The 25,549-nt window shown below is 48.3% G+C and overlaps 2 protein-coding genes across 2 annotated transcripts; both read left to right on the top strand.

Annotated features, from left to right (window-relative positions):
• The first annotated feature begins 9,369 nt into the window (after positions 1 to 9,369).
• Positions 9,370 to 10,851, top strand: LOC138355882 (uncharacterized). Its single transcript, XM_069311431.1, has one exon. It carries the CDS (start codon positions 9,370 to 9,372, stop codon positions 10,849 to 10,851), a length of 1,482 nt encoding a protein of 493 aa, XP_069167532.1.
• Positions 10,852 to 19,699: 8,848 nt separating this feature from the next.
• Positions 19,700 to 25,269, top strand: LOC123750314 (uncharacterized). Its single transcript, XM_069311243.1, has 5 exons — positions 19,700 to 19,864; positions 19,989 to 20,111; positions 21,088 to 21,263; positions 22,267 to 22,372; positions 22,969 to 25,269. Exons 1-5 carry the CDS (start codon positions 19,814 to 19,816, stop codon positions 23,824 to 23,826), a joined length of 1,314 nt encoding a protein of 437 aa, XP_069167344.1. The 5' UTR covers positions 19,700 to 19,813; the 3' UTR covers positions 23,827 to 25,269.
• The last annotated feature ends 280 nt before the right edge of the window (positions 25,270 to 25,549 follow it).

The following is a 25,549-nucleotide window of genomic DNA, read 5'->3' on the forward strand; positions in this document are numbered from 1 at the left end:
TATATATATTATATAATATATATATATATATATATATATATATATATATTATATAATATATATATATATATATATATGTTATTGAATGTGACCTAATGGCATAGATCAATGATGTTGGCCCAAATTTTCGATATTTTCATGTTCTTCACTTGGGAAGAACTTGACAAAAATAAACTCAACAAAAGTTCATTTAGCAATTAAGCCTGACGCTAAATGATGCTTTCCACTAAAGCTGTCAACATCTTCGGAGGTGGGGAAGTGGAGAGAGGGAGGAGAGAGAGAGAGAGAGAGAGAGAGAGAGAGAGAGAGAGAGAGAGGGAGGGAGGGAGGGAGAGAGAGAGAGAGAGAGAGAGAGAGAGAGAGAGAGGAGAGAGAGAGAGAGAGAGAGAGAGAGAGAGAGAGAGAGAGAGAGAGAGCTGCAGTATGAACATGCCTAAGAGTACAGAGCGAGGAGATGGTATTAACCCTGCCCATGTTGACTATGGGGAGGGAACCAGGCCTACTGAGCCTCCTCCTCCTCCTACACTACTCTCCCCAACACAACCCTGCATCTCCAACACCCTTGCTCCATGTTGCCAGATGGTCAATCCATAAATCCCACTTTCAGTATCAGCACAACTCCACCCCCAACCCCACCCACCCCCAGCCCCACCCCTAACTCACTTCGCTCCAAAAAGCCTCCAAACACCCCCACCCACCCACCTCACCCACCCCCTACCAACCCGCCACTCACAGAAACAAAGCAAAATCCACCGTGCCATAAAGAGTAATCAAGACGCACCAAATTGGGGATGAGAATGCACAAACGGGATTACCTTATCGCTCCGCCTTACTCTCCTTCAACTCCAATTTGGGTGAGAGGATTGAGCCACGTTCATCTGCTTATTGTGTCGTAAAGCTTCAGGTGTATGTGTGCATAATATACTTGTGAAGGTCTGGGGGGGGGGCAAGAATAACAAGCAGTGGGGCTTGTGCATGGGGGGGAGTACTGGGGGGCTTGTAGATGGGGGGGGGGGTAGTGGTGGGCCTTGTGCTGCTCATCTTCAAGAGTAACCGCGGGACTCGAACTCTGGAGACGCCTCAGGGTTTACAAATACCGATTTGTAGGGTTCAAGCTCCATACTAGCATTCACCAGAACCATTAAGAGCTCAAAATGGGGTGAGAATAGCTTGAGCTACCTCATCCCTTTGTGTCTATTTTACCTCAATAAACTTATTTCAATTTCAATTTCAATTAAGAGCACATCTTGATGCCTTTTACAGAACCGGTTCCACTCAGGTGTAAGTACAAAGAACTGGATCCAGTCACTGTTGCAGGTGTGTGGGACAAACACTCGAGTCATTCAACTAGACCGAAGCACTGTTTACCGCGCGTCGTCCTACTCCACCTCAACGCTAAGCGTAGAAATGGCGGGAAAAAACGTAAACACAAAGCCACGTGTACAGCAAGCCAAGTAAACACGACCAGCTGTTCCATAAACACGAGACTAACAAAACAGCCGCTGTGAAGCCTTGTATAATACAGCATAATACACGCAACAATACCACCCAACGCTTCTCAAGATACATCATAACTCTACTTGAGATCATTCTCTTCACACATATTCTTCAGAATGCGTACACAAATTTCAGGAAAATGCGCACTAAAATGCAGCCTACACCATTACTGTAAGACGTACTTGCATCCGCTAATAAAAGGAAGGAGCATCTTCAGCTGGTAATAATAAAGTTAATAATAAAAAAGGAAGTTCACAGTAAAGAGGAAAAAGGCCGTTCCTTGACTTGCTCATAAAACCCGCCCCTCGATAATGGACTTCGCACAGAATGAAAACTGGAGAGAAAATGACAGCAGGAGGATAATAAAATTCTTTCTGTGAAGGCAAGTAATGGAGCCTCCTTGCCACTCGCCACGAGTGAGAGGGAGAACTACCTCAACCACAGTTCATCATGCATTGACGCGTCCACTTACGAAGCCTGTGCATCTATCCTCGATCATGATGGCTTAGCTTGCAATTATTAAACAGTTTGGGGTCTTAAGTGCTACAAGGTATATAGCTGTATAGAGGTATATCGAGGTATATCGCAGTCCTTCCATGCTCATTCACTGTTTTAATAAATCCAATCTAAGCTGCCCTGATTGAGGAAAGATAAGTATTAAACACAATACAATTTTCTTTATATCTGCATCTATAAGAGAATGTCTGTTTATCTTTCAGTCCAAGGTTGGAGGCCAGCCTCACCCAAAATGAAGTATATGGGGTAGGGGAGAGTCATAGGCCTGTTGGAGGTCGGCCCAAGTGAAACGCTTTAAGAAATATTGGCATTTATAGACCCCCCCCACTCCTGCCTATGTGAATGTCATGGAGCCAAGCCTGAAATGTGGAGTGTTTCCCATTGTTGTTTATATCATTTTCAGTGCTTGGCAATAATACATTTTCTGAGGGGGGGGGGCGGATGGGACGGTATGGACGAGCGAGGGGGAGGCCAAGGGGAAGGGGGGCGAGGGAGAGAAGAACGGGAAGGGGTAAAGAGGAGCTAGAAAAAGTGGTGATGGGGGGGGGGGGGGAAGAGACCAGGGTTCAGCCAGTTACCTCTTATAGCATTTATAAAATAGAATGTTAGTACTCACCTAGTTGTGCTTGCGGGGGTTCAACTTCGGCTCTTTGGTCCCACCTCTCAACTGTTAATCAACTGGTGTACAGGTTCCTGAGCCTACTGGGCTCTATCATATCTACATTTGAAACTGTGTATGGAGTCAGCCTCCACCACATCACTGCCTAGTGCATTCCATTTATTAACCACTCTGACACTGAAAAGTTGTTTCTAATGTATATGTATGTATATATATATATATATATATATATATATATATATATATATATATATATATATATAATATATATATATATATATATATATATATATATATATATCAAAGTCATCTCCAGGAACATGATATCTAGGATGTTTACTGTCTGCTTGCTTGCATATCCCCCCTAGGGGATAATGACGTCATCATTATGTCCGTGATGTCACCATTGCTTGTGGTTATCTTATAACTTTCAGACCATAGATGATTGGTGCCAGCTTCTCTGTCCCAAAATATTAACTTCCACAACAAATGTCCGGGTGATAATTGTCCAGATGCCCCTTGTCCAAGAATGTGTTACCAGGCTGCCAACCCCCATCTCCACAAATCTGATCTGATTCCCCCAGCTGAATGGACAGTGTCTCGTATTACAGGTCTTGTGTAATGAAACAATAACTACGTTATCAGATAGTAAGGAGGGGGGGGGGGAGGATGATGTTGTTTCAGATTTAGCTACTCAGAACGAAGTGTCCATGTAGCACGGACTATGGTGAGCCCGTAAGGGAGGGGGGAGGGGGGAGATGCAGACCAATTTTCTAGGGACCATTTCCTCCCCCACCACACTCAGAGCTGCGTACGTTGGTGACAGCCCTTAGGGATAATGGGCCCATTCCCCTTTTTAATGTATACATGATTTAATCGAACCATATGGTGTGGGGACATGAGGTGTGGAACCGCGCAGTGACAGATCAAATCCAATCAATTTCAGAAGTATGCAAGGACCTATTTTTTGTATTTTTTTTTTTTAGTATAAGGGTGGCCGAAGGGGTGGGTCGTGCCTACAGCTGCCAAGGCCCAGATTAACGGACCGGTCGCCAGGAGGCGAGGGCCGGTGTGTGTGTGTGTGTGTGTATGTGTGTGTGTGTGTGTGTGTGTGTGTGTGGTGTGTGTGTGTGGTGTGTTGTGTGTGTGTGTGTCACCCTCACTCCGGTACAATCACCCACGTCCCCTCAGACGGCCTCGGCACTTACCAATCGGCACCAAGGTCACGCTGCTAAAGTGTTTATTGTAAGCCCTCCACCGCCAGCGGTCTCCCTTTGTTGACTGATTGATGAAGATTAAGCCACCCAAGAGGTGGCACGGGCATGAATAACCCGTAAACTCTGCTCTGATATTCTTATAGATTTAGCTACTGAGAAGGAAGTGTTCACGTAGCACGGGCTGTAGTGAGCCAGAAACTGCTAGGATGTATATGGATAACTTAAATACTCGTCACTCTACCTCCGGGTACGTCCACTGTAACGACATACCTGCAGCATACCTGGAGAGGATTTCGAGAGTTCCACTTCGAGCCCCGACCCGGCTCGAACCTCTCCTAACGTAACACAACAGCGACTGTAAAAATCCTTGTACACAGTAACCTTAAAGCTAGACTCATCCCAAAACTAGTCAGTGACCATTTTGTAAACATTAGGACCAATCCGTCCTTAGATCAAAATAAACATCACAATCTTTAAGTGCATTTTTAAGGCTTATGCGGCCATAAGTGGCATGTAGACTGGTCAACACAACTTGCCACGGACCCACATGGTCACTATGATGGGGTCACTGTCATATTACAACACTTGTGCTGAGTTAAAGAAAATAATGGTGAGGATCTTTAGTGGTGTTTAAGGAAGGTAATACTTACGAGGGAGTGTTTTGTTTCCTGAAGCTTCTGTGAATTCTTAAGTGGGTTATAGCGAAGTGAACCGAAATGTTTGGCACAGTTCAACTAGAGGCACCACCACCACCACCACCACCACCAGACACAGTTCAACACCACCATCACCACCACCACCACCACCAGACACAGTTCAACACCACCACCACCACCAGACACAGTCCAACACCACCACCACCACCAGTCACAGTTCAACACCACCACCACCAGTCACAGTTCAACACCACCACCACCAGTCACAGTTCAACACCACCACCACCAGTCACAGTTCAACACCACCACCACCACCAGTCACAGTTCACACCACCACCACCAGTCACAGTTCAACACCACCACCACCAGTCACAGTTCAACACCACCACCAGTCACAGTTCAACAACCAGAAGCACCACCATTCAGAATTGAGGCCTCGTTGTAATTTGGTCTAATTACACACACACACACACACACACACACACACACACACACACACACACACACACACACACACACACACACACACACACAGACACACACACACACACACACACACACACACACACACACACACACTCGTGCATGCTAAATCGGAGCCGTGTATCAAACGGTCGCGACCCCGTACAGGCATATGAGAGGCCCCGGTAAAACACGCTGCGGACGTGTTTATCAAACACCAAACAGCCTGACGCTGATGATTACAAGCAAAACTGCCCGATCACCCGAGGAACGTATTCCCTTAGACGTGAACGTCATTTGACGCCGTGTTGCCGGTTTAAGGCAAATTACTTCAGCTCCTCTTGACGGGTTATCTTGAGGTTATCTTGAGATTATTTCGGGGCTTTTAGTGTCCCCGCGGCCCGGTCCTCGACCAGGCCTCCACCCCCAGGAAGCAGCCCGTGACAGCTGACTAACACCCAGGTACCTATTTTACTGCTAGGTAACAGGGGGCATAGGGTGAAAGAAACTCTGCCCATTGTTTCTCGCCGGCGCCCGGGATCGACCCCGGGACCACAGGATCACAAGTCCAGCGTGCTGTCCGCTCGGCCGACCGGCTCCCTGCATGTCTCTACATAGTTAAGAGCCACTTGACAGCCACAACAGTCCTGTAGAACAATCATACACGTCTATTGGTGCTCGACCCCTGGCAGCCTGTGTGTGTCTATCGCCACATCCTAGTGCCATCAAGAGTGAGCGAACTCGGAAAACTTAAAGTGTGATCAAACACTCATTTTGTTACTTATATTACTGGGAGTATACTTTGAGAATACCTGAAGTGGGCTCTGGGGGCTCTTCTACTTCCCCAGTAGGGTGACACCAGTCTTAGGGTAGGGGTGACACCAGTCTTAGTGTAGGGGTGACACTAGTCTTAGTGTAGGGGTGACACTAGTCTTAGGGTAGGGGTGGCACCAGTCTTAGGGTAGGGGTGACACCAGTCTTAGGGTAGGGGTGACACCAGTCTTAGTGTAGGGGTGACACTAGTCTTAGTGTAGGGGTGACACTAGTCTTAGTGTAGGGGTGACACTAGTCTTAGGGTAGGGGTGGCACCAGTCTTAGGGTAGGAGTGACACCAGTCTTAGGGTAGGGGTGACACTAGTCTTAGTGTAGGGGTGACACTAGTCTTAGGGTAGGGGTGGCACCAGTCTTAGGGTAGGGGTGACACCAGTCTTAGGGTAGGGGGTAACACCAGTCTCAGGGTAGGGGGTGACACCAGTCTTAGGGTAGGGGTGACACCAGTCTCAGGGTAGGGGGTAACACCAGTCTCAGGGTAGGGGTGACACCAGTCTTAGGGTAGGGGTGACACGAGTCTCAGGGTAGGGGTGACACGAGTCTCAGGGTAGGGGTGACACCAGTCTCAGGGTAGGGGTGACACCAGTCTCAGGGTAGGGGGTAACACCAGTCTCAGGGTAGGGGGTAACACCAGTCTCAGGGTAGGGGGTGACACCAGTCTCAGGGTAGGGGTGACACCAGTCTTAAGGTAGGGGGTGACACCAGTCTTCCCTACCCAGTTGCCGATAATCTAGTTTTTCTTACACTGTGGCTGGCTGGCTGGCTGGCGAGGGGGGCGGTGACCCCCAGGGGTTCTAGGCGGTTATATCCCCCCTCCCCTCCTCCCCCCCCCTACGGTGACCACTGCTCGCCGCCCACCATCTCCCCAGATTGGCTCCGTCTTAACGACTGCTCGCACATGGAAAATTAAAACGCACGGGAGAGGAGAGTGCCATCCCACTTGGCCCAGAGTGTCGACCCTCCGGCAGCGGCCGCCTGTGATCTTGAGCCGTGTGCACTCCGAGGGGCTGTAAGGAGGAGGCGCCCCCCTCGGGGTACGAGCCCCCCAGTCGCGGAGAAATACATGGAGCATGTGTCACCTTATTACTCCCCTCTTGCCTCAACTAATCACTAATGCAACTCGGCCGCCCTCCGCCTCCCGCGATCAATCCAACAAAATTTGATTGAATTTCCACCCAAACTTCCGAGGCCCCAAATATTGCGATGGGTCTCGCTGCCAGCCCCTGGAGACCGGGCCTCAAGCCAGTTGAGGACACTAGAGGCCTCAAGCGTCACTGTCAGGTGAGGACACTAGAGGCCCCAAGCGTCACTGTCAGGTGAGGACACTAGAGGCCTCAAGCGTCACTGTCAGGTGAGGACACTAGAGGCCTCAAGCGTCACTGTCAGGTGTGGACACTAGAGGCCTCAAGCGTCACTGTCAGGTGAGGACACTAGAGGCCTCAAGCGTCACTGTCAGGTGAGGACACTAGAGGCCTCAAGCGTCACTGTCAGGTGAGGACACTAGAGGCCTCAAGCGTCAGAGACCAAGGCAAAACACGCCTCTACCCTCCTCTATCAACAACACGACGTATGCGCGTAATTTGGCTGACAATGGGTCTAAGCTCGACTGTGGCGTAAACAGATTCAAATGCATTGTGTGTGTGTGTGTGTGTGTGTGTGTGTGTGTGTGTGTGTGTGTGTGTGTGTGTATGTATTTTTTCTATATTTTACCTTGGAAAGGCGAGTTTATTGGGCAGCGTCACTCATCCTGTGAGTGAACATACTGCCATAGCAGCATGTACAACCCCCACCCCCTTCCTCTCCGTCCCCACCGATAGGATGAAAGATCGGTTGTATGTAGTGTGAGCTTCACCGTAACACAGTCGAGACTAAACTGTCAAAGTATACCCAGAGTATACCCAAAGTATACCCAGACTCCGTCGTCAGTATACCGAGATGCTTCGAGGTCTCAACTATGATATTGCTGACAGCAATATCATAGTTGGTAAAATAATATTTTCTACCTTGTCTACCTTGTGTAGCTTCCGGGGATCAACGGCGTCGCGGCCCGGTCTCCGACCAATCCTCCCGGATGGTCGTCTGGTTAACCAGGCTGTTGGACGTCGTTGTTCGTAGCCTGGCGTATGAGTATTCAGGTATCCATCATACCATCAGGTATTCTATGGAGGTGTTTATCAAGTTCTCTCTTGAACACTGTGAGGGGTCGGCCAGTTATGTCCCTTATGTGTAGTGGAAGCGTGTTGAACAGTCTCGGGCCTCTGATGTTGATAGTTCTCTCTTGAACACTGTGAGGGGTCGGCCAGTCATGTCCCTTATGTGTAGTGGGAGCGTGTTGAACAGTCTCGGGCCTCTGATGTTGATAGTTCTCTCTTGAACACTGTGAGGGGTCGGCCAGTTATGTCCCTTATGTGTAGTGGAAGCGTGTTGAACAGTCTCGGGCCTCTGATGTTGATAGTTCTCTCTTGAACACTGTGAGGGGTCGGCCAGTTATGCCCCTTATGTGTAGTGGAAGCGTGTTGAACAGTCTCGGGCCTCTGATGTTGATAGTTCTCTCTTGAACACTGTGAGGGGTCGGCCAGTTATGCCCCTTATGTGTAGTGGAAGCGTGTTGAACAGTCTCGGGCCTCTGATGTTGATAGTTCTCTCTTGAACACTGTGAGGGGTCGGCCAGTTATGCCCCTTATGTGTAGTGGAAGCGTGTTGAACAGTCTCGGCCTCTGATGTTGATAATTCTCTCTTGAACACTGTGAGGGGTCGGCCAGTTATGTCCCTTATGTGTAGTGGAAGCGTGTTGAACAGTCTCGGGCCTTTGATATTGATAGAGTTCTCTCTCAGAGTACCTGTTCCACCTCTCTTTTCAACGGGGGTATTCTGCACATCCTGCCATGTCTTCTGGTCTCATGTGATGTTATTTCTTTGTGCAGACCAAGAACCAGTCCCTCTAATATCTTCCACGTGTAGATTATTATATATCTCTCTCACCTGCGCTCTAGAGAATACAGATTTAGAACTTTTAATCGGTCTCAATAATTAAGATGACTTATAGAGTAGATTCTAGCGATTAAGGATCGTTGCACACACACTCTAGGTCAGTAATTTCTCAGGCTCTAAATGGGGCTGTTAGTGTGCAACAATATTCCTCCCTAGAGAGCACTAGTGTCTTGAAAAGTATTACTACTTGTATGACATCCTTTGTTTGGAAGGTCCTTGTTATCCAACCTGTCATTTTTCTTACAGTTGTGACGACTACTTTACTGTCTTGAACAGGTAAGGTCTTCCCACACCATTACTCCTAGACTGTTACTGAGGATCATTGAATACTGTTCATGAGGCCCCCCACTGCCCACAGGATGGGTATGAGGATGATAATGAGCAAGGAGAGACAGTAGGGGCGGCGTCCCCCGGGAGGAGGGTAAGCGCCCGTCGCCTCAACCCACCACAACAAGCAACTTGATCCGGCACCACAGACCCCATAAGCGGATATTACCTACACATAAACGATGCTCCTAAACCATTTTATCAGCGCTAATGGACATAGCCAAAACTAACTAATAACAGCATTTGTAGCAAGATGGATGTGGTGAGGTCACGCTACCGCCCACAGAGCGCCTCTACCGCCGCCCACAGAGCTCCTCTACTGCCGCCCACAGAGTTGCTCTACCGCCGCCCACAGAGCGCCTCTACCGCCGCCCACAGAGCTGCTCTACGCCGCCCACAGAGCGCCTCTACCGCCGCCCACAGAGCGCCTCTACCGCCGCCCACAGAGCGCTCTACCGCCGCCCACAGAGCGCCTCTACCGTCGCCCACAGAGCGCCTCTACCCCCGCCCACAGAGCTGCTCTACCCCCGCCCACAGAGCGCCTCTACCGCCGCCCACAGAGCGCCTCTACCGCCGCCCACAGAGCGCCTCTACCGCCGCCCACAGAGCGCCTCTACCGCCGCCCACAAAGCGCCCTCTACCGCCGTCCACAGAGCTCCTCTACCGCCGCCCACAGAGCGCCTCTACCGCCGCCCACAGAGCGCCTCCTACCGCCGCCCACAGAGCGCCTCTACCGCCGCCCACAGAGCGCCTCTACCGCAGCCCACAGAGCGCCTCTACCGCCGCCCACAAAGCGCCTCTACCGCCGTCCACAGAGCTCCTCTACCGCCGCCCACAGAGCGCCTCTACCGCCGCCCCACAGAGCTGCTCTACCGCCGCCCACGAGCGCCTCTACCCCGCCCACAGAGCTGCTCTACCCCCGCCCACAAGAGCGCCTCTACCGCCGCCCACAGAGCTGCTCTACCGCCGCCCACAGAGCGCCTCTACCCCCGCCCACAGAGCTGCTCTACCCCCGCCCACAGAGCGCCTCTACCGCCGCCCACAGAGCTGCTCTACCGCCGCCCACAGAGCGCCTCTACCCCCGCCCACAGAGCTGCTCTACCCCCGCCCACAGAGCGCCTCTACCGCCGCCCACAGAGCGCCTCTACCGCCGCCCACAGAGCGCCTCTACCGCCGCCCACAGAGCGCCTCTACCGCCGCCCACAGAGCGCCTCTACCGCCGCCCACAGAGCGCCTCTACCGCCGCCCACAGAGCGCCTCTACCCCCGCCCACAGAGCTCCTCTACCCCCGCCCACAGAACTGCTCTACCCCCGCCCACAGAGCGCCTCTACCGCCGCCCACAGAGCTCCTCTACCCCCGCCCACAGAACTGCTCTACCCCCGCCCACAGAGCGCCTCTACCGCCGCCCACAGAGCTGCTCTACCGCCCGCCCACAGAGCGCCTCTACCCCCGCCCACAGAGCTGCTCTACCCCCGCCCACAGAGCGCCTCTACCGCCGCCCACAGAGCGCCTCTACCGCCGCCCACAGAGCGCCTCTACCGCCGCCCACAGAGCGCCTCTACCGCCGCCCACAGAGCGCCTCTACCGCCGCCCACAGAGCGCCTCTACCCCCGCCCACAGAGCTCCTCTACCCCCGCCCACAGAACTGCTCTACCCCCGCCCACAGAGCTGCTCGCGCACACCCCCTGGACTCTACTCTCACGTCTAAGTCACCTTGCAAGGCACCGTAAATAACAAGGTAGTTTATATAATGTAATCTTCTATTAATTTACATTACTGTGGGAGCCGAACAATGGTGCCAAGTCGGGAGATGACCCCAGGGGGGGGGGGGGGCAAACACTATTAGGCTTACCTTACCTTGTGGTTTCCTTGCGTTGGTTTCGGGGATCAACGTCCCCGCGGCCCGGTTTCCTGGTTGCTGGACTGGTCAACTAGGCTGTTGGACGCGGTTGCTCGTAGCCAGACGTGTGAATAACTACAGTCTGGTTGATCAGGTATACTTTGGAGGTGTTTGTCAAGTTCTCTCTCTTGAACACTGTGAGGGATCGGCCAGTTATGTCCCTTATGTGTAGTGGAAGCGTGTTGAACAGTCTCAGGCCTCTGATGTTGATAGTTCTCTCTTGAACACTGTGAGGGGTCGGCCAGTTATGCTCCTTATGTGTAGTGGAAGCGTGTTGAACAGTCTCGGGCCTCTGATGTTGATAGAGTTCTCTCTCAGAGTACCTGTTGCACCTCTGCTCTTCAACGGGGTATTCTGCACATCCTGCCATGCCTCCTGGTCTCATGTGATGTTATTTCTGTGAGCAGGTTTGGGACCAGCCCCTCTACTATTTTCCACGTGTAAATTATTATGTATCTCTCCCGCTTGCGTTTAAGGGAGTACAGATTTAGGCTCTTTAGTCGGTCCCAATAGTTTAGATGTTTTACTGAGTACATTCCAGCAGTATCTAGCAGACTACCCACATAAAGTCACCCATATTGTGGTACTACATTCAAAACGGCATCTATGACGTCACCAGTAATTATGAATTAACACACGCTTATATATTAAGCGTTTGTTTATTTTCCGTAAATATAATTGGTCGCATTCATCGCTGGTGTTAACCATCCCCTTGTTACCACGGCGACAATTATCACACATCTGGCGTGTTAATGAATTATACGTCCGCAGTACCAGCTGGGCCCTAATGAAGTCCAGCAGTACCAACTGGGCCCCTAACCAAGTCTAGCAGTACCAACTGGGCCCCTAATGAAGTCCAGCAGTACCAGCTGGGCCCCTAACCAAGACCAGGACCCCCCAAAGGTAGACCAGTCTACGATCTACGTCCTGGCTACACAACCGAGGGTACCAGGGCTCAATCCCTGGATAGGACAGAAACGGTTGGGCACGTTTCCTTTCATCTGACGAGTCTATTCACGTATCAGTAAAACAAGTCTATACCTAAGATTTAGGCAAGTATTGTATGGCGTCAGCCTCCAGCACATCACTTCCTAGTGTATTCCATTTGTTAACTACTCTGACACTGACAAAAGTTGTTTCTAATGTGTGTGTGTACTCACCCTGTGTGTGTGTGTGTGTGTGTGTGTGTGTGTGTGTGTGTGTGTGTGTGTGTGTGTGTGTGTGTGTGTGTATGTGTGTGTGTGTGTGTGTGTGTGGTGTGTATGTGTGTGTTAGAGAGAAATAAGTAGTAGACATAATAGAGGGGAAAATAGAGTGGTTAGAAAGGTAGGGTCCAAGAGCTAATAGCTCGATTCTGCAGAAAAATAGTAAAGACACACACGCACACACACACACGCACACACACATACACACACACACACACACACACACACACACACACACACACATACACACACACACACACACACTAACTAACACACATGGTATTCGCCATAGATTAATTTCTATCACGCCCCATTTTAAAAGAGACAAAAGTCACCATTTCACATATCTCCAGAAACAAAGTCATCACCGTCCTCCTCTAATCACAGTCAATGAGCGCCAATTTTAAACACCGTCAATGGTCTTAACATCAATCACTTAGAAAAAAAAGATCCAATTATCCTTCACAAACACGGTCTTTGAAAATAGAAGATCTTTAATTCCTCTGATAGAGATTTAGCCCTAGCCATCAGCCTCAATCGTGGACCGTAATGTCAGATCTCTGGTGAGGTGAGGGTCTTAAGACAGCTTAGCCTTCTTTATGGAGCCTGACATGACTTCAGTGATGAGCAGCTGGCCACCTTTTGGACCACCTCGGCTACTGCTTTGTCTATGTGGGTGACTATTCACCTAGTTGTGTTTGCGAGGGGAGGGGAGGGGTGAGCTCTGGCTCTTTGGTCCCGCCTCTCGACTGTCAATCAGCGGCGCTCAATTAAGCGCAGTCAAGAAACTCTTACATTGGTCATTACATTACATCGCAGCCTCCTACGTCAGGCTGCGAGCAGCCGCGTCTAACAGCCTGGTTGATCAGTCCAGCAACCAGGAGGCCTGGTCGACGACCGGGCCGCGGGGACACTAAGCCCCGGAAGCACCTCAAGGTAACCTCAAGGTAACCTTGGTGACATTTAAACTTCTCTTTCTGAGTTGAGGCGCCAAATTAATCCCTCGCCATTCGTTCAGCATCACCTCCCAACCAATGGTGGCTTCTTCACTTAATTCAAATATAGTTAACATTTGTCCCAGTCAACTTGAAGACACGAGACCGAATCTTAATGTTTTTAAAGTCTTCACTACACAGACAGCACGGATCTGCTACTCCGTAAGAAACACGACTGTTTTGCCTAGCCTAAAAAAAAAAACACATACTAACCCAAGGAACCCACCTAACCTATCAAGATCCATACATAGAAAAGTCAATGTGAGACTGCGTTCAATTTACGTAATACGTCAAATTCCGTAATTCCGTTTCTGTACTAAAGCGATGTACTATAGGTGTGTGTGTGTGTGGGTGGGGGCGAGTGATGAGTATGTGAGGCTGATGAGTATGTGAGGAGGCTGAGTTGGTGATGAGTATGTTGGCACGAGGTCTTCCAGGGGACACATGTGACAAGTCTGCCAGTGTGTGTGTGTGTGTGTGTGTGTGTGCAACAGTGCAGCTGCGAGAATTATGCAGTGACCATAAATTGTACAGCCAGGCTGTCAGGTCAGGCAAGATGCACCTCAAATTAGTACATAAATTTTAAAAATATACAAAACCGGACGCAGTCAGGTCGCTAACCAGACACCTCTAAACATGAAAGGAACGAGATCTACCGTGTTATAGGCTGCTCATATATGCTGCGTGTGCGCATGTCCTCTCTGCAATTATATAATTATATATATATATATATATAATATATATAAAGTATATTTTGGTAGCAGTCTTGCAAACATATGCTGTTGAATATGACCGAGAGGGTAAAATTAATGATTCTAACACAAATTAATGATTCTAAATGTTAGGTATACACTATACATTTTCAAAGACGATCGAAAATTACATGACTAACTCATCTACTTGTGTCCTACAAGATCGGGGGGTTTTAGATTTAGCTACTCAGAACGAAGTATCCATGTAGCACGGGCTATGGTGAGCTCGTAAAGAGTTTTTTTTTTTGCCTTTGGAGTCCCCCTTGTATATCCGCGGATGGTCTAATGCCCTGACCCCCTTACCTATTTTCCCCTATCACATCTATTTTTAAAATCATGCATGTCGTTCGCCTCTACACACCTGCTCCTTTAGGTCATCCCATTTTTCCACACCTACCATAACAAAAAAATACTAACATTATATTTCACCCGAGTCTCGTTCTTCATTCCCATATTCTATTGGTATATATTTTCAACATTCCCTCTCTCTTTTTTTCACTCTGTCATCCACATCCAAGTATTTAATACGTGTGTATATGTGTGTGTGTGTGTATACCCATGGGTATGTATGCGTATGCATGTACTATCCCCGTTACCACAACATACTGATGGTTGCCGGAAGAGTTATGTATGATGAGTTGAGCAGTTTGTATTTATGCGAGAGAATGTCTGTCTGTCTGCGTCTGTCTGTGACTCTCCAAAGGACTAATAGTCTGCGGTACGGGACAGGCATATTCTGGCGACACTTGCCAGCCCTACAAGAGAGAGAACATCCTACAAGAGAGAACATCCTACAAGAGAGAACATCCTACAAGAGAGAACATCCTACAAGAGAGAACATCCTACACGAGAGAACATCCTACAAGAGAGAACATCCTACAAGAGAGAGAACATCCTACAAGAGAGAGAACATCCTACAAGAGAGAGAACATCCTACAAGAGAGAACATCCTACAAGAGAGAACATCCTACAACAGAGAGAACCTCCTACAACAGAGAGAACATCCTACAAGAGAGAACATCCTACAAGAGAGAGAACATCCTACAAGAGAGAACATCCTACAAGAGAGAGAACATCCTACAAGAGAGAGAACATCCTACAAGAGAGAGAACATCCTACAAGAGAGAACATCCTACAAGAGAGAACATCCTACAAGAGAGAGAACATCCTACAAGAGAGAGAACATCCTACAAGAGAGAGAACATCCTACAAGAGAGAGAACATCCTACAAGAGAGAACATCCTACAAGAGAGAGAACATCCTACAAGAGAGAACATCCTACAAGAGAGAGAACATCCTACAAGAGAGAGAACATCCTACAAGAGAGAGAACATCCTACAAGAGAGAACATCCTACAAGAGAGAACATCCTACAAGAGAGAGAACATCCTACAAGAGAGAGAACATCCTACAAGAGAGAGAACATCCTACAGAGAGAGAACATCCTACAAGAGAGAGAACATCCTACAAGAGAGAGAACATCCTACAAGAGAGAGAACATCCTACAAGAGAGAGAACATCCTACAAGAGAGAGAACATCCTACAAGAGAGAACATCCTACAAGAGAGAGAACATCCTACAAGAGAGAGAACATCCTACAAGAGAGAGAACATCCTACAAGAGAGAGAACATCCTACAAGAGAGAGAACATCCTACAAGAGAGAGAACATCCTACAAGAGAGAGAACATCCTACAAGAGAGAGAACATCCTACAAGAGAGAACATCCTACAAGAGAGAGAACATCCTACAAGAGAGAGAACATCCTACAAGAGAGAGAACAGCCTGCACGATTCAAATTCCGATTACAACGACACCTTTTGGGCACGGCCCGCTGGCAACACCTACAAAAATATATTGAAAAAAAACTATACAAAAAAAAACATTTTTAAGGAACGTCAACATAAAATTTCCTGCTATTCATACATTGGCCGTAGTAGCATAAAACAAATGGTCCATCCTAAGCTTCGAAGGCTTTCTCAAGTCTTTAGAACCTTAAAAGTTACCTTTTCTCAAAGCAAACGGGGTTTTATATATATATATATATATATATATATATATATATATATATATATATATATATATATATATATATATATATATATATATATATATTTCACACCGCTAGGCTCCTCCCACCAGTGAACCACCCACAAGTAGACAATTATATTATTTGTATAAGAGAGAAACAGAGATAGCGAAGGCACAGAGAGAGAGAGACACATACAAATATAAAGACACAGAAACAGCGATAAATGTGTGTGTGGAGGAAGACCGGGGCGACCAGGAGAGAGAGAGAGAGAGAGAGAGAGAGAGAGAGAGAGAGAGAGAGAGAGAGAGAGAGAGAGAGAGAGAGAGAGAGAGAGAGAGAGAGAGAGAGAGAGAGAGTGAGGGGGGGGGGGGATATTTGACGAAAGGGGAGGAAAGGGAAAGATTGAGAAAGAACGGGGAAAATGAAAGAGTAAGGGGGGGGGGGTAGAGGGAAAAGGGGGAAGGCTCTGAGGGAGGGAAGGAAAAAAAAAGATGATGAGAGGAGACTGTTGGTGTGGAAGGGGATGGAAATGGGGAGAGGGGAGAGGTAGAGAGATGACAGAGAGGGGGGGCGGGGGGGAGGAGACCCCGGACACAGCCCGGTACACCCGCCTTGTCTCCTATACATAGTTTACCTTGTGTATTGTTAATGTTCCTAGTTGTGGGTCTTGACACACGCACGTGTGCTTGGAGTAGGACCTTCCTGCCCTCTCTCACACACACGGTGAAGGGCCTCCTGCCCTCTCTCACACTACCACCCCCGCTCATCCTCCAGCTTGTGCTCCCTCTCTCACTCGTAACCCAGTGTGTAGATGAAAAAAATAACAAGAGATACCAAGATATAACAAGAGATAACAAGAGATACCAAGATATAACAAGAGATAACAAGAATAACATGAAATATATCAACATGGAACAATCGATATCAATTAGCCAAGTTTAGATTCAGGAAAGACCTGGGTAAATACTGGTTTGGAAACGGCTGTTGATTCATAAGAGAAAATGACTGGGGAAAAAGATCCAAAAATCGCTGAATTGTTTCAAGCGTAGGTTAGACATGTATACTAACGATTTTGGGTGGATATAAATAGGATGATGATAGGAGCTAGGCAGAAATAAGTGGACAGAGTTTCTTGCACCTGATATCACTGTTCACTTAGCAGTAAATAGGTACCTGGGAGTTAGGCAGAAATAAGTGGACAGAGTTTCTTGCACCTGATGTCACTGTTCACCTAGCAGTAAATAGGTACCTGGGAGTTAGGCAGAAATAAGTGGACAGAGTTTCTTGCACCTGATGTCACTGTTCACCTAGCAGTAAATAGGTACCTGGGAGTTAGACAGCTGCTAAGGGCTGCTTTCCTACGGGGATGTGCGTGAGAGAAATATGTAGATATGATAGAAGAAAAATAGGTCGGGAGTCTGTACATTAGACAACCAATTGTTAGAGAGGCGGGGTCCAAGAGCTAACAGCTCGATCCTGAGGGTACAACTAATAAATAAATACAGAGCACCGGGGCTCACCCCCCCCCCCCCCAGCGAGGGGGTGAAGGGGGGGGGAGGGGTGGGGGAGGTGTGTGTGTGTGTGTGTGTGTGTATGTGTGTGTGGTGTGTGTGTGTGTGTGTATGTGTGTGTGGTGTGTGTGTGTGTGTGTGCTCAACTAGTTGTACTCATCTAGTTGTGCTTGCGGGGGTTGAGCTCTGGCTCTTTGGTCCCGCCTCTCAACTGTCAATCAAATGGTGTACAGATTCCTGAGCCTACTGGGCTCTATCATATCTACATTATAAGCTGTATATGGAGTCAGCCTCCACCACATCACTGTCTAGTGCATTCCATCTGTTAACTACTCTGACACTGAAAAAGTTCTTTCTACCGTCTCTGTGGCTCATTTGGGTACTCAGTGTTCACCTATGTCCCCTTGTTCGCGTACCACCAGTGGTAAACAATTTATCCTTATCTACCCCTGTCAATTCTTCTGAGAATTTTGTAGGTAGCGATCATGTCTCCCCGAGCTCTCCCGTCTTCCAACGACGTGAGGTTTGTAGGCAGGACATAGGAGGTGTACTTAATAAAGTACCACAACCAAACTCATCACATACACCAAGATATGCCTGAAAAGTAAACTAACAGAGCCCTGCTTAAGAAGTTTACATCCACTCAATTTAAAAATAAATAAATAAATGCATCAGGTAAACCACATGACGGCTGCAAGGGAAGAATGCAATCACGAGTTTACATTCATCCCCCCCCCCTCCGCTATCACTTTTATCTTAGTAGACAGTTTACAAACCTGATCATCTTTTTTGTGTATTTCCCCTTACTTTACTACTACTTTTTTTGACCTATTTGACGAACACAAGGACTAGGACACCTTTCGTTACAACCTCCCCTAACGACACCAGTTCGTACCTAACTACACCCCCCTCCCTCACCCCCCTCCCAATCACTCCAGAGATGATCGCTGGCATAATTTTAGCGACAGGCGGGACTTACGAAACTCATTTTGATCTCTGGACGCGAAAGTAAATTCGATCCAAATGTCTCTTGACTAGTAGGGGGAGGAGGAGGAGGAGGGGGGGGGGAAGATTTAGCGGTGCATTACAATCTTAATTACTCCTAATTAATAAAACCTCATTAAGAGAGAGAGGGAGGGAGGGGGTGTGAGGCAGTGTGACGTGAAGATTGGAGGGATTGGATATGGCACAGTACCTCTGGGAGGTGTGTGGCACTGTAGCTCTGGGGCTGTGGCACAGTGCCTCTACGGGAAGGGGGGAGGGGTGCCAGGCACGCAAACACCTCATGTGTATCCACTACACACACACATATACTTCTATTCACGCGCTTGCATTGAAGGATTCTTATGGGATATTGCTTTAATGGATGATGCCTCTCTCTCTCTCTCTCTCTGTCTGTAAGGTGTGGCGATGATTGGTAAACAGGGGGGGAGACTCTTTGTTTACTTCCCCCCCCCCTCTCTCTCTCTCTCTCTCTCTCTCTCTCTCTCTCCCACCAAACTCTCACACGCTTTCCCTTCTCCCAACCACCCTTCATCCTCCGCACACACACACACACACACACACACACACACACACACACACACACACACACACACACACACACACACACACACACAAACACACACACACACACACACACACACAAACACACAAACACACACACACACACACACACACACACACACACACACACACAGTCGAAAACCCACAAAACAGACGAATCCCTGACAAACAAAAAATCAATCATGTACCATTCCCCCTTCCATCCCTCCCCTCTCCCATCAACCACCCTCCCCCCCTTCCCATCAACCCCCCCTCCCCCCTTTCCCCCCCATAAATAAGGCCAGAATACAGCTATGTGTTATTATCGCGGTAAAAATTATAGAGGACTCAGCCTCGCCAAATCTCATCCACACTCATGATGTTGTAAACTTTATGATTCAATAACGTCCATATTTTACTCTCCCTGTAAAGAGTCTTATTGCGAATTTCCGGAGTGATGTTGCTCTCTGGGAGACATGATTTGACATGTTGCTCGCCGCACGTGTGCATGATGAGTCAGGTGTGTGCAACGATGCGTAGATGAGTGACGTACAGGTGAGTCTGCATGATGAGTGACGCTACTCTTCACTCAGTTGTGGAGAGGACGGGGTTGATCTACATCTGGCTTGTGTTGCTATACATGTGTTTGTGTGTGTTTGTCAGGTGTGTGGGCGGCCGTTGGTGGTGCATTGCCTGGTGGCGCTGACGCAGGTGGAGTGGGTGTCGCGGGTGGTGGTGGTGGCCGATGACCTGGTGAGGATGCAGGGCGTGGTGCAGCAGGCGCGCCTCTCTAAGGTCACTGTCGTACAGGTATGTACAGGTGTGTGGGGGACGGGTGTGTGGGGGGGATCAAAGAATTCGTCAGGTGTGAGACGTTATGTGACAGGTGTTGCCAACAGGGCATAAAGAGTAACGTGACAGGTGTTGTCAACAGGGTGGAGGGAGTCGTCACCGGTCGATCATGACGGGATTGGAAGCTCTGGCAGACGACCCGCCAGACGTGGTCGTAGTTCACGACGGCGTGCGACCTATCTTGCCTCTCTACACGCTCACCCAGGTTAGTACCCGTGTCCCTGAACGTGCGTGTGCGTGTGTGCGTGTCTGCACTCAACTGTCACACCAACATTGTCACAACTTGTAACGGGTTGAGACCCTCTGGTGATTGAAATTGAAATAAATTTATTGAGGTAAAATACACACAAAGGGATGAGGTAGCTCAAGCTATTCTCACCCCGTTCAGTACATCGTGTTAATACATACATAGACACACATCACAAACAATAAACATATTACCAAACATTCTGAGAGATAAACATATACATTTCCTCCTCTGGTGATGGTGAGGTTTCGTCGAGAACGCCTGATGGGAATGGGAAATGTACCTATATAGCCATTCCCTCGCCACACCTGTCACTCCTCGCCACACCTGACACTCCCTCCGTACACCTGACACTCCCTCGCCACACACCTGTCACTCCTCGCCACACACCTGGCACTCTCTCGCCACACCTGACACTCCCTCGCCACACCTAACACTCCCTCGCCACACCTGACACTCCTCGCCACACCTGACACTCCCTCGCCACACCTGACATCCATCTCCCTCCCCCCCCTCCCCCTTCCTCACTCCCACACCGGTTAATCAGCCCTCGTCCCCAAAACTTCAAAAAGTATATAATATTAAACTTAGTCTAACAACATAAATGTTTTTAACATTTTCAAAACTGTACGTAAAAGTATAAATGTTTTACATCATGGTCGTGAAAGCTGCATAAAACTAAATTTTAGTGTAAATTAGGTAAGATTAGTTTAGCTAAGGATTAGTTGGACATTTAAGCAGTTGAAGTGCGAGAGGCAATCTAGGATAGCAGAAGCAATTTCCTCTCATTTGGACCATTTAGCACTAGGATTTATAATACAATTTCGCGCTGATGTTTTTGAAAATCTTAATTTTTGTGGTTGGAGATAACTTTGTTCTCTGTTAGTGTCCTTTTGTGGTGGGAGATAAGGAGTAAGTCTTGCGATATCTGCAGGTGGTGTCGGCGGCCGAGCGGTACGGGGCTGCGGGTGCCGTGCGGCCTCTGGTCTCCACTGTGGTGAAGCCAGACTCCAAGGGGTTCCTGCAGGAGAGCCTCGTCAGGAACCACTACCGCAACTCCGAGATGCCGCAGGCCTTCAGCTACACCATGCTGCGGGAGGCCTACCGCAGGTGGGGAGGAAGGGTGTGGGGATGGGGGGCAGGGGAAGCTAACACAGCCCCCAGGGGTGAGGAAGGGGGGCAGGGGAAGCTAACATAGCCCCTGGGGTGAGGAAGGGGGCAGGGGAAGCTAACACAAATAGGGACACTGTGTGATAAATGGTGCATGGCTGTGTCATGAATGGGAGCTGCAGTGTATGGGGGACTATGTGATGAAGAGGGCTGTGTGATGAGAGTAATGAATGGGGGACTGTGTTGAATGGGGAGCTGTGTGCTGAAGGGGGGGGGCTGTGTGATGAATGGGGGTCTGTGTGCTGAATGGGGGGGGGCTGTGTGTTGAATGGGGGGGGGCTGTGTGTTGAATGGGGGGCTGTGTGTTGAATGGAGGGCTGTGTGTTGAATGGGGGGCTGTGTGTTGAATGAGGGGGGGCTGTGTGCTGAATGGGGGGCTGTGTGATGAATGGGGGTCTGTGTGCTGAATGGGGGGGCTGTGTGTTGAATGGGGGGCTGTGTGTTGAATGGGGGGCTGTGTGTTGAATGGAGGGGGCTGTGTGCTGAATGGGGGGCTGTGTGTTGAATGGGGGGCTGTGTGCTGAATGGGGGGCTGTGTGCTGAATGGGGGGCTGTGTGCTGAATGGGGGCTGTGTGATAAATGGGGGGGCTGTGTGTTGAATGGGGGGCTGTGTGTTGAATGGGGGTCTGTGTGTTGAATGGGGGGCTGTGTGCTGAATGGGGGGCTGTGTGTTGAATGGGGGGGGAGCTATGGGTGAATTTGAGGAAGATTATCCACGTCTGATAAAGACCCATCAAGGAGATGTTTAGAAAACGTCATGATTATGTTGGTTTAATTTTCACTAACACGTTACCTTTTGAACGGATTGGTGTGAATTTCCTCACAAATGCGACGTAATAGATTAGAAAACGGGATACTATCTTTATGTTCTGTACTAATCATAAATTACCTTACATAAAAAGTATAAATCTTACAGATAATACAATTTCTGTGTTGTCGTAGGTGTAGCGAAGAGGAGCTGGAGCATGGCACTGAGTGCCTAGCTGTGGCCCTGCACCACGCCGGGGTCATACCCAAGCTGGTGCCAGGCACCCCACACCTGTGGAAGGTAGGTACCTGGCTGCTCTCATCCTCCAGGCCTCCATAAGGCGCTTGCTTGTATCCCTTCATTAACCTGTAACCCATCAGTAACCTGTAACCCTTCAGTAACCTGTAACCCATCAGCTGACTAGATAATTTGACCTCCCTTTTAGTTTCTGGTAATTTATCCAATAAATTAGGTAATCAATCAAATATTAAATGTCTACCGTAGTATATAAATTACATCAAGTTTATGAGGAATCTTGCTAAAACTAATTATGAGTTAATACAAAGAATATTTATAAATGATTAGAAGAAAATTAATTGACTAGCAAACTCATTTCACGAACTGACAGACCAAGTTGTCTCGATACGGCATCTTCCTCAGGTTTGAGGTGTGCAATTCATGTGTTTGAGTGCCAGGTGTGTACTACAGGCCCCCACCGCGTAGTGTGTCTCCATGCAAAGTAATAGTAGTCGCAGTTAAGGGGTTAACGCCTTATATGCAATAATTTATGTATGTCTTAATACTCTTTGTATTGGCTAATTATTTTGATAGATGCTGGATGGTAGCGCTCTACTGTTGTTTAATGCAGATTATTATGTTCTCTCTCTCTCCTGAAGGTGACAGAGGAGCGGGACCTGGTGGTGGCTCGCTCGGTGATGCCTCGACACACACGAGGTGTCGCCCTTGTGTGTCGCGCCCTCCAGGCTTCCTCCTCCCACCCGCAGGTGCGGCAGGGTAATGAAGACACACCAGAAGCATCACGTTCACACAAGACGCCGTCAGAGACTGATAAGACTGCTCAGTGTTATCAGGTTTCTGTTGGTCTGGACGTTGCCGCGACTCACAGAAACCAAACTGACAGTCATTGTTCAAAGTCCGACGTTGACCTCCATAGCAACATAGATCTTAAGTGTGACAGCGAGTGTTTGTATGTGATCACGACTTTGGAAAGTTCGCTCAGGAGTAATTCCAAGCATCTGTACCTGTTAAGTGATTTTGATCATAGGTCAGCGTCCAGCTCGGCTGTGATCGTAGTCTCTGTCCTGGACACTGTGGCGGAGTGGCGCTCGCGCCTCCAGGGCATCGCTCAAGGGATTGGGGAAGGAGTCTGCACTGCTGTTCTCATATTCACACTGAGGACAAAGGAATGTGACGAGACTTTAACAAACGTTACAGTGCTTCAAAAACAGTTGAGAGAGATATTTAAGGAGCATCTGACTAGCGTAACAGCACTCTTGCAGACTTCTTGCCCTACGTCTTCCACTCACTCAGACAAATCAGAGTGCCAAGGGGCTGAGAAGAAACACTATGAACAAAACTCTCCAAACTCTGCACAAACATTGGAACGTCAAATCTGCCAGTATCCATCTGCTGGTCTCGAAAACTGTGAGGAGAGTAGCCGGCTGGTTAAATTGGTCAACACCCTCTTGGATCAGACCACCAGATGCTTCCACGGACAGATCCTGGTGTTGTGAGGCGGACAGGGGGCGTACCGTACAACTTAGATACGCCAAGTACATTCCTTTTTCAGTATCCGAATCTCGGGCTACCTCGCACGGTCTCTGCAATATCCTCTCGTTTATGCCCTGCTTTGACTGTCACCTCTCGGGAGGGCACTATTCCCTCTCGCCATCTTCCTTTTCCTGTAAAGAAGACTTATTTGCAAGATTGCCTCTCGGTTCACAGTTGCAATATCTCCTTGTGTTGTTCCAATCTTGCCCCCATGGAGGGAGAATCCTATTTGCCAAGGTTTGCAAGGCCTTGACCCACATGGTGAAGGCTTATACTGTACCTCTACCTCTGTTTCTCTGGACACGTCTCTCACTGTTGGTAGTTTGCTCCAAGTCCGCCGACAGTGTTGGCTATTTCGTAGTCTTTCCTGACCAATTTGTATGCGACGCGGAGACTAGCATCTTTAGTATCGGCCACACACACTTAACTCGCTGTCACTTACTGGAACGTCTTCCGGATCCTTATTGTCCGAAGTCCATCGTCTCGTTGACAGTCGTGCACCTCCTTGTAGAATGTCCAGATTTTCAGGCCGATCGTGTCTTAGGCTTTCCTGATATCATTCAGGATCTCTTGGCACTCGATAGAATGCTTGGTGAATCCGATACCTTTGATATCGCTTATTTTGTGTCCTTTTGTTCTGGTATTGGCATCCTAAATGACATTTAGCATCTTTTGAATCTCTCGCAACTTTGATGGTGCTACATAGTCTCCCCGGCTTGATGTCTTTGTTTCATAATTACTTATCCGTCCCTCAGAGACTTTAATTTCTCTAAAGTACGGTCTGAGGCAGCATTTTTCCTCCAATATTTCAGGCTCCAACATTCATTACAAGACAAAGGATTTAACACAACATTTCCATTAATCCAATGTTTGTTTCTCTTCCAAGTTATATTGAAATGGTCTGTAAGAACACCCTGTCCTTGCGTGGAACAGCATATATCTTGAAATTATCTTGAGATAATTTCGGGTCTTAGTGTCCCCGTGGCCCGGTCCTCGACCAGACCTTCACCCCCAGGAAGCAGCCCGTGACAGCTGACTAACTCCCAAGTACCTATTTATTGCTAGGTAACAGAAGCATCAGGGTGAAAGAAACTTTGTTTCTCGCCGGCGCCCAGGATCGAACCCGGGACCACAGGATCACGCGTCCAGTGTTCTGTTCGCTCAAGCACCGGCTCAGCACCGAAGCATGTTTTGGTACACTAATTAATTTATTCTTTAATTTGGTACATTAATTAATTAATTGTAATAATACACTAATTGTGGTAATTACAGAATCTCAGAACAAGAATCTTAAGAAACACCAAAGTTAAACAGTAGTTTTAAGGTAAACAGCGTTAAAGTAACACATTTTGTCCAGGATGTGACGTAAATTCTCCTTTTCATCTAGTAAACACTTTTCAACACAACAGTAGTGTTTATATATTCCAACATTTAGTTTAAGATGATGAAAAAGGACACTTGGGAAGGGCCCGCAAGAGGCAGGTCTTCTTGATATCCACTCAGACTCATGCCAATATCATATATATCAATGTCTAACCTACGCTTGAGACATCCTACGTTTATTTTGGTCTCTTTTAAATTTGTTCCATAAATCAACAATCCGGGTTTCCAACCCAGTATTTACCCAGGTAAATGAATCTAAATTCTGATTTCTGAATCTAAACTTCTCCAATTTAAAATAATTGT

This window comes from Procambarus clarkii, chromosome 69, assembly GCF_040958095.1.
Source record: "Procambarus clarkii isolate CNS0578487 chromosome 69, FALCON_Pclarkii_2.0, whole genome shotgun sequence".
NCBI lineage: Eukaryota > Metazoa > Arthropoda > Malacostraca > Decapoda > Cambaridae > Procambarus > Procambarus clarkii.

Coding starts and splice junctions, on each gene's coding strand:
- LOC138355882 (XM_069311431.1), top strand. CDS start 9,370: ATGGATGTGGTGAGGTCACGCTACCGCCCACAGAGCGCCTCTACCGCC.
- LOC123750314 (XM_069311243.1), top strand. CDS start 19,814: ATGCAGGGCGTGGTGCAGCAGGCGCGCCTCTCTAAGGTCACTGTCGTA. Junction 19,865..19,988: donor CTAAGGTCACTGTCGTACAG/GTATGTACAGGT, acceptor TGTTGTCAACAG/GGTGGAGGGAGTCGTCACCG. Junction 21,264..22,266: donor CTGCGGGAGGCCTACCGCAG/GTGGGGAGGAAG, acceptor GTGTTGTCGTAG/GTGTAGCGAAGAGGAGCTGG.